Below are 15,531 nucleotides of genomic sequence, written 5' to 3'. Positions count from 1 at the left end.
TGTTTTGTCCTGTGGTGTGTGTTGTTTTTTGGGGTTTTGTTTTTTAATGGACTGCACAGAAAGGTGAATTCTGTGCAGTGGCACTATGCTGAATTCTGGAACAACAGTCACATTGAGATTCTGTGCACAAAAAAAAAAAAATTTGCCCTCAAGAATAAAATAATCAGGACAATTACACTGTAAAAGTTTCTTAATGTGATTTATCTTGTACTTTTTGTATGTTTTTATATATACATATATATATTTAAGAGCACAAGCTTGATGGTGTTTTTTACAAATGAGTTGATAGAAACAAAGCTGCTTATCAAATTAAAGGTCTGTAGTTTTGAAATGAACAATGGAAAATTCAGTCCAAGTGCATTCTTAGGCATTTAGTGTAACAAGGGAGGGACACAGAAGATTTTTGAATATGCTGTGTAGCGATGATCACTTTTATGCTTCCATGTTTTTCCTAGTGCTCAAGTTAATTCAGATTTTTTTCATAGTTTTTTAGTAATACCATTTTACCTGGATTTAGTAAATTTGGATATCGTGTTCCCATTTATGTTTGGGGATGCTTGTTGGAGGTTTTAACTAAAAAAAAAAAAAAATTCTACCCTGAGTTCTCAAGTTGAAATATTTATTTGGACCAGTAATTGTTAAACAAGCTATCTCAGAGGCGATTATTACGTATTTTGTACTATATAGGTAAAATATATAATGTGCTAGTTCAGCCTTGCCAAATGTCTTTGCTTTTAATAGTGCAATGATTGTAGAGACATGTCAAACCTGTGACACTTTAAGGCTGTGGCTTTCTCCAGCCATCCCCAGCCCTGCCCCAGAATTGGGAATGGCTGCAGTGGCAGTTGTTTTCCAGGCAGCAAACTGAGGATATTGTGCATCTTTGTGACATGAAGAAGGAAAAACCCATATTGTTTGCTGCAGCTGTTGCTTTTTAAACAGGCAGCTCCAGTGTAAGGTGCAATGTTTTCTTCACTCTGGGCAAAACCATTTTGAATTGTACTTCTTAACAAATATTGTACAAGCAAAAAGTTTGATATGCACATTTCTGTCGCAGCATTTTGGCAGGTGACTTTCAGGAGATGCACCTGGTGATACCTCGTTGGTGATGGCACACTCTAAAGCAGTAGCCCTCAAAGTGCCTAAAGATTTAATTCCCCCATCACTGATTTCAGTCCTGTTTTCTGTTTAGAACAGTTTCTAGGGAATCTCTGGTCTTCCATAAAATGAGCCAATAAACAGTAAAGCAATTCCTCGTGTTCCTGGCAGTGTGACATGGAATACAAAGAAACTGAAAATCCATAGGTGATGTTGAGTCGGGGTTAATGTGTAGTTTGACCTTGGGGGAAATCCATGACCTTACCAAGCAGAATTTATCCATCTTGTACATTTGGATTGTGGTCTTCTAGTGACTAAATTAAGCTTTTAACACTTGCCACTGTCAGTGTTAAAAATAGTACAGCCATATGTAAAAAGAATTCAGTCACTGTTTGTCTGTCAGTAAATATACTACATTTTGGTCACTGAGTTGGTCACCTGCACCTGTGTTGCCCCTTTGATGAGAAGGAGATACCTCAGGATTCAGTCAAAGCTTGTTCGTCCTGCAGGATCCAAACTTGTGGGAATGGACAAGCAGAACAGGACTCTGCTTGGCATGGAATTTTTCACATTATTTTCCCAGCTGACTACCAGCTCTGAAAATTTGAATTCTCTGATTTTCAAGCTTGTGTATCTTGCTGAAATTGAGCCAGAAAGAAATGAAATTCCCCCACTGACATTTCTTTTTTTCTGAGTGAAACTTTAGACAACATGAGAAATTTGTGTTATCATAATTGCTATTATGCCTTCTCAGCCACTCTGTTGTGCCTAGCTTGTGTGTTTTAGCATATGTATCATGAAAAAGCACTTACGGTTCCAAAACTTCCTGTATATTTCCTGAGATCCAGGAGAGAATGAGATTAGCCATTCTGCCAAAGCTAAAATGGGCAAAAATTGGCTGCTGTAGCAATTTACTTCATTTTTGGTTTCAATAAATTTTGTCTACCTCTTAAGTCTTTTGCCAGAAATGAATAGGCTGATGAACTGTGTCAGGGCGAAGTGGCTCCATGTTTTTGTTGGCGTGAGTTCCAGTTACTGGGCATTGCAGGGAAGCTTTCAGTGCAATGGATTTAACTAAAAATGAAAGCTAAAGACTGTGTAAATTAGGGGAAGAAGTGGCACGTTGGGAAATTTGCAGAGTAACCAGTTAATCATTTAAATATCTTAGTTAAACCTTGTTGGCCCACACTTTCAAATCCACATTGAAAGCAAATTCCCCCATGATGTAAGACACACCTTTATTTTTGGGAGGGTGAGATGCTGATACCAACCTCACATTTCTTAGAACAGGTGTGGGAGTTTCCCATTTGTGCCTCTGCTCCAGCACAGCATAATCAGGACAACAGGGATTTTGGCTCTCTTGTCTTCTTACTTTTCATGCTCTCCATCATGCTCATGATACCACTTTCCCACAGCCATGAGCTCTTGGGAATAAATTCTGCCTCTGCCTTGCCTAGAGTCAGACAGAAGAGACATTCTGGGAGCAGCAGGGAGTGTCTGTGTGCTGCACCGTGGTGCTGCAGTGGCAGAAGGCAAAGTGAAAGGATCCCAGCTGCTTCCTCCTGCAGGATTCCTGCTCTCCTTGCAGGTGGTCTGGTGAGGAAGATGGCACCAAACCACTCTTTAGAGCTCGGTGCATTTTCTCCTGGCTGGCAGCTGGGATCAGAGTGGTCTGTGTGTGCCCTCTGTGCCATTCAGGGTGTCCCTGTCCCTGCCTTCCAACGGGGTTGCCATGCCAGCACAGTTTGGCTGAGATTTTCCCTCTGTTCCAGACTGGAGGAAGGGCATTAACCCAGCCTGAGTACTGTTGCTTTTCACACTGGAACTTCCTAAGGTTCTTACTATAAATTTCCTTTTATTTCTAAGGTATAAAAGTCTCCCGTGGGCTGTTTTTAAGTGTACAGTAACGGTTCCTGTGTAATTTTTTCATAAGAGCAAGTGCACAGCCCCACCCCTGGAGTGTCAGTTCAGGTAGGCTGTGTCTGGAAGTTTGTTGACAAGAGATTCCAGCCATTAAATTCAGGCATCCCCATCCTGCACTCTGATTTTCTAGTGCAAGTTGTGGTGGGTCCATGGATTTCAGCAGCAATTGTGCAAGTTCAGTTGATTTCAGCACTCTAAGTGTAGAGGTTGGTGATATGTTCAGGTCAAGCCAGCTCAGTCAGTGGGTGGCACAGAAGACAGAACTCTTGTTTGCAGACAAATCAAAACAAGCAGGGGGAACCAGTTTCTGAAGGAAAAAAAACACTCCTGAATAAGGGCTAACTTTTCACCAGATTTTTAAACACCCAACTCTATTTTTTAGCTTTAGAACTCCTTGAAGCCACTTTTTGATAAGAAAACTGACCTACAGGCTGTTTCCTTCAAAGAATTTAATATAGCCTTAAAATCAAATCAGCACAATTCTGAAATGACAGGGTCATTGTTCAGTGGTCAAAATAATGTGCAAAAAATGTCTTCTAGTTTTTAACCATTAGATAACCTTGAGTAATGACAATGAGGAAAAAGGTTCTATGACTTCATCCGCAATCTGACCATAGCAAAACATCCAGTGCAGGAAAATAAAATTATTCCTTTCTCTGTTTCTATAGTATTCAAAATGTCTGATAATGTCAGGTTTTGTTCTTAATTTGCAACTGCTATTGTAGTAAGTTGGTGTATTTTGCCCAAAGTGGTGTGAGCTGCAGAGTCTGCATTTAATGTCCCCTTTAGTCCACGCCAGAGCAAAAATCTTTCAATGTTTGGTTTTCCCCTGTAAGCCATTCCCTGAATCCACATTTCTGTGGTGGTGATGTGCTGTTCCTGTTCTCATACAATGCCCAGGGCTGGATGAATGCTTTCCAAGTGTGGTTTCACCTGAGCCATTAAGCGAGCAGTTCTGTTCCTTTGCTGTAGTGTACCTCTGTAGGTGCAGCTTTTAAAGGTATTGGCCTTTTTAGTAGCTTTATTTATTGAAATGCTGCTCAGTTCTTGTCCCTCACTCTTAAATTCCTGTCCATCGTTTCTTGTGATTCTTTCTTACAGAGTTTTTCGCTTGGAATTGCAAGGATCATTTTTATATTCAATATTTTTGTATTTTCTGGAATCAAATCCCTTCACTTGCCATGATGGTTGTTTACCTCCTGTTTTTACCTACACCTGCTGTCCTGCTGTTTGCTGCTGCAACAAAAACCCCAAAAAAACCCCACGATTGCCAGGCAGCCTGGAGCCTTTCACAGTGCAGTAGCAGCAGCCACAGCCTTGACCAGGTGGGCTTTGTCATCTCTTAAATCTTCTCATTGATGTGGGATAGGAGAGCTTTGTGCTACTGATGGCAGTCTGGAATTCTAATAGCTCATAGCTTATTGGGTTTCTTTGGTTGGTTGTTGTCTGGGGTATTTTTTCCCTTCATTTTCTATATTGAATCATTATTCTACAGGTGAATAAAAACAGTAGGTTTTGCTAGAATCTACTCTGGAAAAGAAGGCTGATTGAAAACTTGGACACTTGATATACTTGATTGTATTTAAATATCTGGTAGGTGCTTTAAAGTCTTCTGGAAGCAAATTCCAAAGCTTAGCAATGTGAAGGTTAGTTCTTCAGGACTTACTGATACCAATTCCGTCTGCCTGCCCTGTGCCTGACTGAGCACAGGGGAAATAGCAGGAATGGGACTATTTTGCTGAAGGGAGAGGTCGTGCTGTGTGAAATCCCCGGGGAACTGGAGATGATGTGCTTTGCCCGGCCCCACACCTCCCTCTGAGCAGCCCGAGAGCCTTCCCGGTGGGACCCGTCCTGAACCACAGGGCTCTCCGGGCACCGGGAACTGTTCCGGGCAGGAACTTCACATCAAGTAGCATGTAAAGCATTTTCTATTCTTCTGCTCTAAGATCTGTACCAAGTCTAAATCCTCTGAGCAAATAAAGACAGGGAGTGGGCTGAGCGAGGGCCTTCGCAAGCTGCTTCTGTGAATATTTTCTACCTCTTGTTGTTCATTGCCGGGGGCGGCTCCGGCCGTGTGGAGCTGCCGAGGTGCACAAACACCGGGCGGGGCTGTTGGCTGGGCAGGCACGGGCAGTCCCGGCCTCCCTGGGGATAAATGGAGTCGTTTGAGGTACCTGTATTTGCATCCAGGTGAAGGAACTGGCCTTGTTCAGGTGGCACCGTGAGGACTCACAAACACTTTCTCCTCATCCTCTCATGCTGCCTCCCGTGTGAAGGAGCGTCAAATCCTCTCACAATTAATGTTCAAATAACGCAGCAGTCGCAGGGAGGGATTTGGTTTTCCAGCTGTGTCGGTGAGGGTTTAGAAAGGGAGAGATGTGGGAATGTGAAAAGCCAGGATTTTGCAGATCAACCCAGGTGTTTTATCTAGAACAAAATAATGTTACTGATTGCTACTGTGGTTGTGTGTAAGACTGAAATGCTGAAAGAGAACTGTAACCCTCCCACTGCGAGTCTGAGAGAGACCTGGCTTTGGCTTTCTGAACACTTCTGCAACCTGAACCAAAAACCTGCTGTGGGAATGTAGACTTACCATAGAGCTGTGGAAGAAAACTTCAATCGTGTCACTTCTCTCGGTCTTCAGAGCAGTCAACATGGTTTTGATGTAGGTTTTAGATTATGTATATATAAATCTGATTGAAGTACCAACAGCAAACCATAAATAAAATGTGGACTTAATTGAAGAACGGGCTAGTGGAGGCCTCTTGTGTCGAATTTATTAAAATACAATATAACCAAGTTGTTGGTGCAGGAGACTCGCTGTGATGAAGACAGGGAAATAAAGCTGGAGGGGTGTCCTCGAGCTGAGCCAGGTTTGCTGCTGCCTTTGCACCTCCTGTAGCACCCACAGGCTGGTTTGATGGTGCTGCAGTGGCTGGAGACAAGCTGGGAACACTCCTGGCATCACCTTTGTGCCTGCGAGGGCCGGAGGCTCTGGGAGTGGCAGCTGCTGCAGGGACAGGGGTCCTGTCCCATTCCAGGCCAGGAGGAGCCAGGGGAGCTGCTGTGAGCCCTGTGCCTGCCACGAGCCCCTTCCTTTGCTCTCCCAAAGGAGCCTGAGGTGGGTGCGATGGAGAGCTACTGGAAACCCCTGGGTCCCCAGGTTTGCTCTTGAAGATATGCAAATGAAAGTGGAAAACACTGGCAAATTTCTGGGAATTTGTGGTACTGACATTAAATTTAAGAAACAATTTTTAAAAAAGACATGATTATGGAAGCAGGTGACACAAGAGGTTCCAGCTTGGCATGAGGAAGAGCAACTTTACAGTGAAGGTGGCAGAGCTCTGGAACAGCTGTGGAGTCTCCCTCTCTGGAGACATTCCAAACTCACCTGGATGTGTTCCTGTCTCACCTGCTCCAGTGATCCTGCCTTGGCAGGGGGATGGATGAGGTGATCTCCTGAGGTCCCTCCAGCCCTGACAGTTCTGTGATTCTCTAACACCTGGGTTTATCCTTGGCGTGTTCAGTCCATGTCTCCCGGCTGAGTGGACATGAGTGTGAATTCTCTGGACATCGATGTGGTGGCAAAACAGAATTTAGGGCACACTTTGGATGCATCCCAACACATCATTGGGGGTGGGGAGCTGCTGTAAACTGGGAGAAGAAAGCTTTTGATGAAGACAGCAAAAATGTAAAACAACTCCCACGAATGTTTCTCTTCTCACATTTCTCTCTGAGAATTTGTTAATGCCACAGGACAAAAAAAAAGCCATTTTTTAATTTAACTTCCGTGGAGGCTGTAATGATATATTGATCACCGACTCCCTGAAACCTTTTAGAATTTGGGCTCCTGTGGTTTTTCCATTAGCTGAAAGTACAGCCCGAAGCAGTTCGCTTGGATGTGATAGATACTTACCTGGTAACTTCAGCATAACAGTCAGGATCATGATCTTGCTGCCGGAGCTTGTTTCCCTCCCTTCTTTCTGCAGAAACTCAATGCGTGGATTTGCTCTGGCCTTTTTTACTCACAGTTTCTCTGCATTCCCTCCCTGCCTGCACCAGTGTGTAGCAACAGGCTGTGGATCCTCCAGAACTGCTCCCCCTTTCTGACTCCTCCAGGCTGGGCAGTCAGGATGGAGATGGTGCTTTGGAAAGCCCCAGTGAAGTATTGCTTCCTCAGAGGGGCTGGAAGGGGATAGTGATGTTAATGAGGGTTCTCTTAACTGTGATGATGTTTAAGTAGCACTTGGTGCTTCTCAACACACTCTTAAAAAAGTATAAAGAAAATCCTGTTTGGTCTTTCAGTTGATGGAAATTTGAAGCCCTTCTAAGGGAAGGCGTTAGTGCTTCACTGGTACGTATCTTTTTTTTCTTTTTTATCTTTTTTTCTTTTAGCAAACAAAGCCTTATACTGGAAATAACCTATGAGAATTCTGCAGCAACACTTAACACCTTTCTTTAAAGCAGTTTCCTTCATTTCAAGATTCCTGTAACTGTCCTAATCCTTATGTGAGGGAGTTTAATAATATAATAATCATTATGATTTTTGTTTCATGAGTATGGCTTTGGTTTTTAAGATTGACTATATCTATAGTAGCTCAGGTCTTCTGCACAGTATTAGGGTTGGGAATTGAGATGTTCCTCCATGAAGTGAAGTATTCTGGATATAAACCATGTAAGCAATCGACTGGGTATTCTGTCATGCTGTTAAAACAGTTGGTTTGAGCAGGAGGTTGCTGATTATGATACACAATTAAAGCATAATTACAACACATTACATAATTACCTCCACAGCAGGGGGGTTGGAACTCGATGATCTCCAAGGCCCTTTCAACCCCAAACCAGCCTATGATTCCATACAATGAGTTGTGGGGGTAGAAGGACAAGACCCCAGAAGGAACCGTGGGTTTTCTACTGAAGGTGGTGTGTGTTTATTGTGCTTCATTTACATTTGAAAGTGTTTTTGTGCTGAAGCTGCTTCAGTCGAGCCGGGGCACGTCGCGGCCAGGTTTGTGCTCTTCTGTGTCAGCAGCTCCTCAGCTCCTGCTCCTCTGGAGCCCCTGGCCTGTTTAATTCCTTTCTGCAGGGCAGATTCGGAGGGAGCCTCTGCCCTGCCCAGCTGAACCTGCTGCCTGATGCTCAGCCCATGCCGAGGACAGGGACTGCCTTAACTTCACCCCCATTTCCATTTTCTGTTCAGGGCTTGCACAGATCCTCCCAGCCTGAAGTCGAGCTTGTTAGGAACTCACCTGTATATTTTTATTGGTATTTTTAAATTCATATTGCATTGTTAATTGTCTTAACTTCCCCTGTCGTGTAAACTGCTGCAATTCACCCCTATTCTACAGCTTAAACTAGACCTTTGGTTTGGAAAATATATTTCAGTTTATTTAAATTTTTCATTCAAATTTGGTTTCTTTAGATCCTTTAATTTTTAATTTGTTTTGTCTTACTCCCTCTTCCCTCGTGTTTCTTTGTGAAATTCACACTTTTAGCACTGGAGGTGTTGGGGCTGGAGGAGCATTTTGCCCCTCGAGTCTTCTGGTCATTTGCCAGGATCACAGTGGCTTTTTAAGTTCCATGTTCATGTTGGTAACAGGAGACTTCACTGGAATAGTAGTTGCAACTGGAGTTTGGTGAAGGGAGAAAAATCTTTGAAATCCTGATACTACTGTGTGAATTTAGAGACTTCTGGCATTGCATCCTGTATGTTTACATTAAATGTGTTTGGAGCTGCATTAAACCCTGTAATATGGTTATTTGTAATAATTTGTATTAATTCCTCCCTGCTGATGGACTTGGTGCACTCACCCTGTGGCTGTGAACACCCCTGGGCACTGTCAGAGCCTGGAACAGCAGCAGAGGCAGCCAAGGGTCAGTGACCATCTCCTCCTTCCCAAGAAAATATTTGGGGTCAAACAGACCCAAACATGGTTGGAAAACAGTTTTCTGGGAGTCCTTTATGTGCCTTTAATGCAAATTGTGGAACATGAAATGCTCCAGCTGCTCTTCTGATGGTGTTTGGAAGGCATGTTACACTTTGGGCCCTGTCAGAGGAACACAGGCACCTAACAGCTTCTGACCTCATGGCAGGAACAGATGTGAACTCCAGACTTTGATGGAACTGCAGCAATATAAACAGAAACAAAACTTGCCCTTGCTTTGCTTTTTCTCCCCAGTGGGGTCTGATGCCTTTCAAGGTGTGGTTTAGGTTTTTAGCACCTTTCCCTCATCAAACACACATGACCAGCTCCAGTGCTGGTTTTGTGGGTGGGTATAGAAACTTTTTCCCACTTTGCATTCCAGTGGATTCCCCTCAGTGCAAGTCTTACCCAGACATCGAAGTCTGGCCCTTGGCACAGACCCCTCCAGCACAGCCAGAGCTGCTGCAGATCAACAGGAGCCCTGGCTTTGGGTGTGCTCAGACATGAAGTTGAGCTCCATCTGCTTTCACTGATTTTTCCCTCCTAATGCCAGTCCAGAAAAGATGTAAATAAAACCATTTTGCCCTGGATCCCGTAACTTTTCTCATTCCCTTACAAAAGTCGGCTTTTCACATGACAGCTATTCTTAGTGTTGAGTTTCCTAGTGGACATTAGTGCTACTGCCCAGTTACTCCAGCACCTCGGAATATCCCATCATGACCAACCTGCAAAGGGGAGATGTTTGAATCTGTCTGCCTTTCCCAAAAACTGATGAGGGGGGCAGCCTGCATCATACCTTGAATTTTTAGGCACCTTTCATTTGGCTCGAGCCTGACAGTTCCAAAAGGCAGCCCAAACCTTGCAATGAGAGCAGCTGAAATATCTCCTAAGTTCTGCAACTCTCAAGCTTCCCCTGCCCTCGAAAGGTAAAAATGGAAAACCATTATGTTAGAGGTTATGAACTTAGAAAACTGAGCATCCCTTCAGCCAGATTCCCAAACTGAACAACAGGATTACTTGGCTGCTTTGTCAGGCCTCAGCTTCCATGGAACCAGGCCAACAGGAACATCACACCAGGGCACAGTAACATCCACAGCAGTGTTACTCCAGCCTGCAGGACCAGCTTACAGACCCAAGTGCTGGCTGAGAGAATTCCTGCTCTCCAAAGCAAAGGGGGAAAGAAACCCCAATCTCCACTCACACCTTTCCATGCTGAACACCATCCCAGCTTTATCCCCACTGCAGCAGCAGACAGCACCAACTCCACACGAGCCCTGTGGTACAAATTTATTGTGCAGCCCCTAGGGTGGGGGCTCAGTTCTCCTTCTCCTGCACAGTCTTTGTGCCCCGCAGCCGCCCCGTGCGGCGCGCGGCGATCAGCCCGACCTTGCGTCCTGCCGGGGCGTCCCTGCGGATGGTCGAGGGCTTCCCGATGTGCTGGTGGTTGCCTCCTCCGAAGGGATGCTCCACGGGCTGGGCAGGGGGAGAGCAAGACAGCGTTGTAACCACAGACACTGATGGCCAGCAGAGACTAACAGATTAAAGGGGACTAAGGAGTAACTATTTCACTTTTCACGTGGTGCAATCACCATCAAGTGCTGCTAATTCGCCCTGTGGCTGCACATTTATCTAGGAAGCTTCCCTCCCGGATATATGGCAGGCTGGTCCCAATATCCCAGAGACCTTTTCTGAGCTGTCAGAGGGGACAGGGGGCACTGCAGACAGACTCACGTTCATGGCCACACCACGGACACGTGGCCAGCAGTTCCTCTTGGCCTTGTACTTGTGGTAGGCACGGCCGGCCTTCAGGATGGGCTTGTCGATACGGCCTCCACCAGCCACGATTCCTGCAGGGAACGGCAGCAGTGGTGACACACACACAGAGCACACCAGGACAAAGGAAAGCCAACACCAACAGTGACATCAGAGCTGAGCTACAGCCTCTTTCTGATACAATACACACGGGACTGAGCTTTCTTTCTAAAGCAACTGCCAGTTTTACTGCTCTGATTTTGTGAGTAACATCAAGCTTTTCATGTGAAGTATGAACTGGAATGTGGGAAATGGATTTGTAGAAAATTGTCAAATTGGCTGATAGGCCAAAAGATGTTTATAATGTATTGTAATTAGGAAATAGTTGGCTTCTCATTATGATGGCATGAATTGTAACACCTATATTGTCTCATCCTTCACATGAGACTGAAAATAGAGTAAAAATTTTTAAAACGCCTCTCAGTTGCCCCATCTCTAGGTCAGAAAAAGGGTATAATCTGACACTGGAAGAGCTCAGGGGATTGTGAAGAACTTTTAAGGTCAAATATCTACTTGTTTCATGATTTACTGAGTTGATTTTACCAGAGTAACACACCAGGTTACTCACTTTGGTGTCTTCCATGCAGAGGCAGGCAAGTGTCACCAGCAGCCATCTCAGCTGTCAGTCAGGTGCACAACAAACCTGGAGCAGCCTCTGCTTCTTGGCAGTGGTTTTGTCATTCCCTGTCAGACCTCCCAGAACACTCCACCCACCTGACACCACCAACAGGCTCCCTCAGTGTACCAAAAGCAAAACATAAAATGGCATTTTCCATGTAAGTCCTTCCCCAAGGACTGCAGGTTTTATAGGCTGAGCAATTCCACTACAGCCTGAGGACAATGAACATTTACTTTTCTGTCCTCTCACTAGCTCAAACCTTCTCCAAATTTAGGTTAGCAATATGAAAAAGTAATGCAGGTGTAAAAAGTAATGCAGGTGGCAGGCACGTGAGCACAGACTGTCCAGCCCGCACATGACACTATTTTCACGATGGTCATCAAAACTGGGGCCTTGTTTGGAAGATTCAGTGACAAGAAGCCCAGTGACAAGTTCACAGAGATTGCTCCTTACCCACAACAGCCCTGTTTGCAGAAGAAATGACCTTCTTGGAGCCCGAGGGCAGCTTCACTCTGGTTTTCTTGGTTTCGGGGTTGTGGGAGATGACGGTGGCGTAGTTCCCGGAGGCGCGCGCCAGCTTCCCGCGGTCACCCGGCTTCTCCTCCAGGCAGCACACGATGGTGCCCTCGGGCATGGTGCCCACGGGCAGCACATTCCCAATGTTCAGCTGGGCTGCAAAGAGCAACAGAGCAGCCACAGCTTCACTCGGGGCCCTGGGCTGGGGTCACAGCCCTGATGGACACGCGAGGGCGGCACCACAGGCCCTGCGGCAGCGGGGTCCTGCACTCCAGCATCCCAAACTCCAGGAACTGGGACACCCCTGCCCAGCCCAGCCCCTGCCATATCCTGCCCAGCCCCTGCTGTGCCCATCCCACCTTTCTTCCCGCAGTAGACGAACTGCCCGGTGTGGATGCCCTCGGCGGCGATGAACAGCTCCGTACGCTTCTTGAAGCGGTACGGGTCGCGGAAGGCGATCTTGGCCAGCGGGGCGCCCCGCCCCGGGTCATGGATGATGTCCTGTGGGAATGCACACCTGCCTTAGGGGGACAGGACTCTGCCTGAGGCTCTGCAGGAACCTGACAGCTTCCAGAACTGGGGGTGGTTACCCTGGGATGAATCTCAGCAAGGCACTTCTCAGGGGATCTGGGTGTCCCCCAGTGTGAGTGAGCTGACGGTTCAAATTTGATGTGAAAGAAGTTGCAGCACCAACATCCCATCAGAGAGAAAGTCCTCCCTGTGAGGGGAGTGAGGCTCTGCACAGGGTGCCCAGAGAAGCTGTGGCTGCCCCATCCCTGGAAGTGTTACAGCCAGGCTGGACAGGGCTTGGAGCAATCTGGGGTAGTGGAAGGTGTCCCTGGCCATGGCAGGGGGATTGGAACTGGATGAGCTTCAAGGTCCCTTCTAACCCAAATCATTCACTGATCACAGAAAGATGCCTGGTTAAGTGTGCTGCCTGCAGCTAATCCTGTCTGAACTGGTTTATTCCCAACATTCTGCAGGTATCCAGTCTCTCTATACTAAGAAATCCACTTCCACTTTGCCCAACCACCTTTGGGCAGAGACAGTTGGGCACAGGCGGTGACTTCTCCTTGGGACTGAAACATTTCTAACATTCTGCAGTCAGGTAAAACAAAGTTCTTGAAGCCCCTAAATCAGGAAGCTCAGACTTACTGTTTCTTTTACACTTGGAAAAAACATTCTGTCCATTTTGTTCCTGAAGCACACTGGTATTGAAATACTCAACCATGTATTTACAGACAGGTGACTCTGACACATCTCTAAGATTTGTCTGTTCTCTAGGACGGCTCATAAACTACTGGTGTCCATTACTGATGTTTTTCCAGCCCTGTTGCCAAATCCCCTGTTGTATCACCCAGTGCAAGTCCAGCCTTGCTACCAACCTTCCACCATCACCTCAATCAGGGGAGGGTGAAGAAAATTCCCTCTACAACCTGAACATGACCGTGCTGTAAAACACTGCAGGGCTGCTCAGAGCATCCAACCAGCAGCACTGTTTGCACTCTAAAGCCCCTCGCACCCAAAAAAGTACCTGCAGCACCCGTGAACCACTATCACACCCCCAATACAGGTACGGCCTTGCTCCTACTGCTCAAGACTAAAATGAGGGATATCACTTGGCATTTCCAATCATCTACGTGGGAAACTCCCCAGCCATGTTTCCTGAGGTACAGGGAATTCTTAGGGAACATAAAACACGCTGGTACTGCTACTCTTAGCAAAGCTCCAGCAGAAAATCCTACTGCTGGCTAAGAGTGCCCTCTCTGTTGAGATGGTCTCATAAACCTAAGAGTTAAACTTTTCAAGGAATGTGATCTATTACGAACTCGGAAGAGCCGGGCTAAGGGGGGCCGAAGGGCTGCGGGCACTGCCGGCAGCGCAGGCAGAGCGGAGGCCCAGACACCCCCGGGGACGCGGTGCCGAATTAATTCCCCCCCCCGAGCAGGGGACCCGGTGCCGCCCGTACCTTGACGATGCCCTTGATGTAGCCGTGCCGCTCGGCGAAGTCCACGGCGCGCAGCTTGGCCGGGCCCTTCCTGTGCTTCACGTGGGCCCGGAACACGGAGCCCGCGCCTTTCCTCTGCCCGCGGATGACGCGACCCATGGCGCCCTGCGGGGACACGGGGACAGCTCAGCGACACCCGCCACATGCTCGGCCACACCTTGTCCATGTCCTGTCCCCGCCCTGCCCCTTCCCGCGGCCGCCCGGGCGCGGGTGGCGGAGGATGGACACGGATGGGGATCGGGATCGCGGCGGGCCCGCTCCTACCTCGCTCCGGCCTCCCGGGGAAAGAAGGAAGCGCTGACGTCACGGGCGCGACGAGGCTCTTCCGGCGGGGTGACGTCACGACGTGAAGGGGCAGAGGTCGGGGGTTCTCTCATCATGTCCGCCATCGAGCCCGGGACAGCGGGAGGGCCCCGGGATGGGGGACAGGGACAGCGGGGCTGCTGAGAGCTGGTACAGACAGGGGCACCACGGACAGGGACACCGGGAAGGCCTCGGGATGGGGCGGGAAAGGCACAGCGGGGCTGCTGGGAGCTGCTCGTCTAGTCCTCAGAGGTCGGGACAGGAAGGGTCAGGCTGTGCAAAGCTGGAATTTGGATGCGGCCGCGGAATGCGAGTCAGTACATTTGCTGCATAAAGAAAAACAAATAAAGGCCGCGCTCGCGAAGTTTTCCAGACTCTTACAGCTTGATTTCGCGACATTAAAAGCAGAGGCAAACAAATTTCAGTCTGAAACACCCAGCATGTGTTTCAGTGGATAATATAAACAAAACTTAAACTATACATATATATGTAGAAAATAGATAATTTTAAATACTACATAGTCGTGATTGCTGTCTCCAAGCAGCGTGGTTCCATGAGAAGCCCCGCGGGGAACGGGGCTGTTTGTCCCTCTCCAGACCCGCAGCTCCCGATCCAGGCGGGACCCGGGGCAGTTCCTGACCCAGGACAGTTCCCCCATCCCGGGGCAGTGCCGGTCCCAGTGTTTCAGGACCCGTTTCTCTGTGTCTTAAAACGCTCCTTGACACACTGCGAGGGGCCAGGGAGAAAGGGGGGCAGAGGGGGCTCAGAGTTCACGGCTCCGCTTCTCCAGGGCTTTCTTCACACCATCACAGACTGGATTATGCTGGAAAAGACCTCAGATCGTCGAGTCCAACCTGTGGCTGATCACTGCTGTGTCACCCAGAGCAGGGCACTGAGTGCCACCTCCAGCCTTTCCATGAACATCTCCAGGGACAGTGACAGCACCACGTCCCTGGCAGCCCATTCCAATATCTAATCATACCTCCTGTGAAGAAATCCTTCCTGGTGTCCAACCTAAACCTCCCCTGGAGCAGCTTTGTGTCTTCTCCTCTGTCACTGGTTACCTGGGAGAAGAGACCAGTCCCCACCTGGCTACACCCTCCCTGCCAGGGAGCTGTAGAGGGCAATAAAGTCACCCCTGAGCCTCCTTTTCTCCAGGCTAAACATTCCCAGCTCTCTCAGCCTCTCCCCACAGGGCTCGTGCTCCAGACCCTTCCCCAGCCCTGCTGCCCTTCTCTGGGCTCACTCCAGCCCCTCAGTGTCCCTCCAGAACTGGACACAGCACTCGAGGTGTGGCCTCACCAGTGCCCAGTAGAGGGGGAGAGGAA

At 47.7% G+C, this 15,531-nt stretch overlaps 1 protein-coding gene across 1 annotated transcript; it reads right to left on the bottom strand.

Moving 5' to 3' along the window:
* Positions 1-10,217: 10,217 nt before the first annotated feature.
* On the bottom strand, positions 10,218-14,235 carry RPL8 (ribosomal protein L8). The gene is made up of 6 exons (XM_083855333.1): positions 14,165-14,235; positions 13,862-14,005; positions 12,252-12,393; positions 11,830-12,048; positions 10,677-10,792; positions 10,218-10,418 (listed from the first exon to the last, which is right to left on the bottom strand). The coding sequence occupies exons 2-6, from the start codon at positions 13,997-13,999 to the stop codon at positions 10,260-10,262; spliced, it is 774 nt and encodes a 257-aa protein (XP_083711459.1). The 5' UTR covers positions 14,000-14,005; positions 14,165-14,235; the 3' UTR covers positions 10,218-10,259.
* Between the last annotated feature and the right edge of the window lie 1,296 nt (positions 14,236-15,531).

The sequence above is a fragment of the Zosterops lateralis genome (genome assembly GCF_965231275.1).
Source record: "Zosterops lateralis genome assembly, chromosome: 2".
Lineage (NCBI taxonomy): Eukaryota > Metazoa > Chordata > Aves > Passeriformes > Zosteropidae > Zosterops > Zosterops lateralis.
The sequence above is the reverse complement of the archived record's forward strand: the minus strand, read 5'-3'. Positions and strand labels throughout refer to the sequence as shown.

Coding starts and splice junctions, on each gene's coding strand:
- RPL8 (XM_083855333.1), bottom strand. CDS start 13,999: ATGGGTCGCGTCATCCGCGGGCAGAGGAAAGGCGCGGGCTCCGTGTTC. Junction 12,394..13,861: donor ACATCAAGGGCATCGTCAAG/GTACGGGCGGCA, acceptor GCATTCCCACAG/GACATCATCCATGACCCGGG. Junction 10,793..11,829: donor TGCAAACAGGGCTGTTGTGG/GTAAGGAGCAAT, acceptor CGTTCCCTGCAG/GAATCGTGGCTGGTGGAGGC.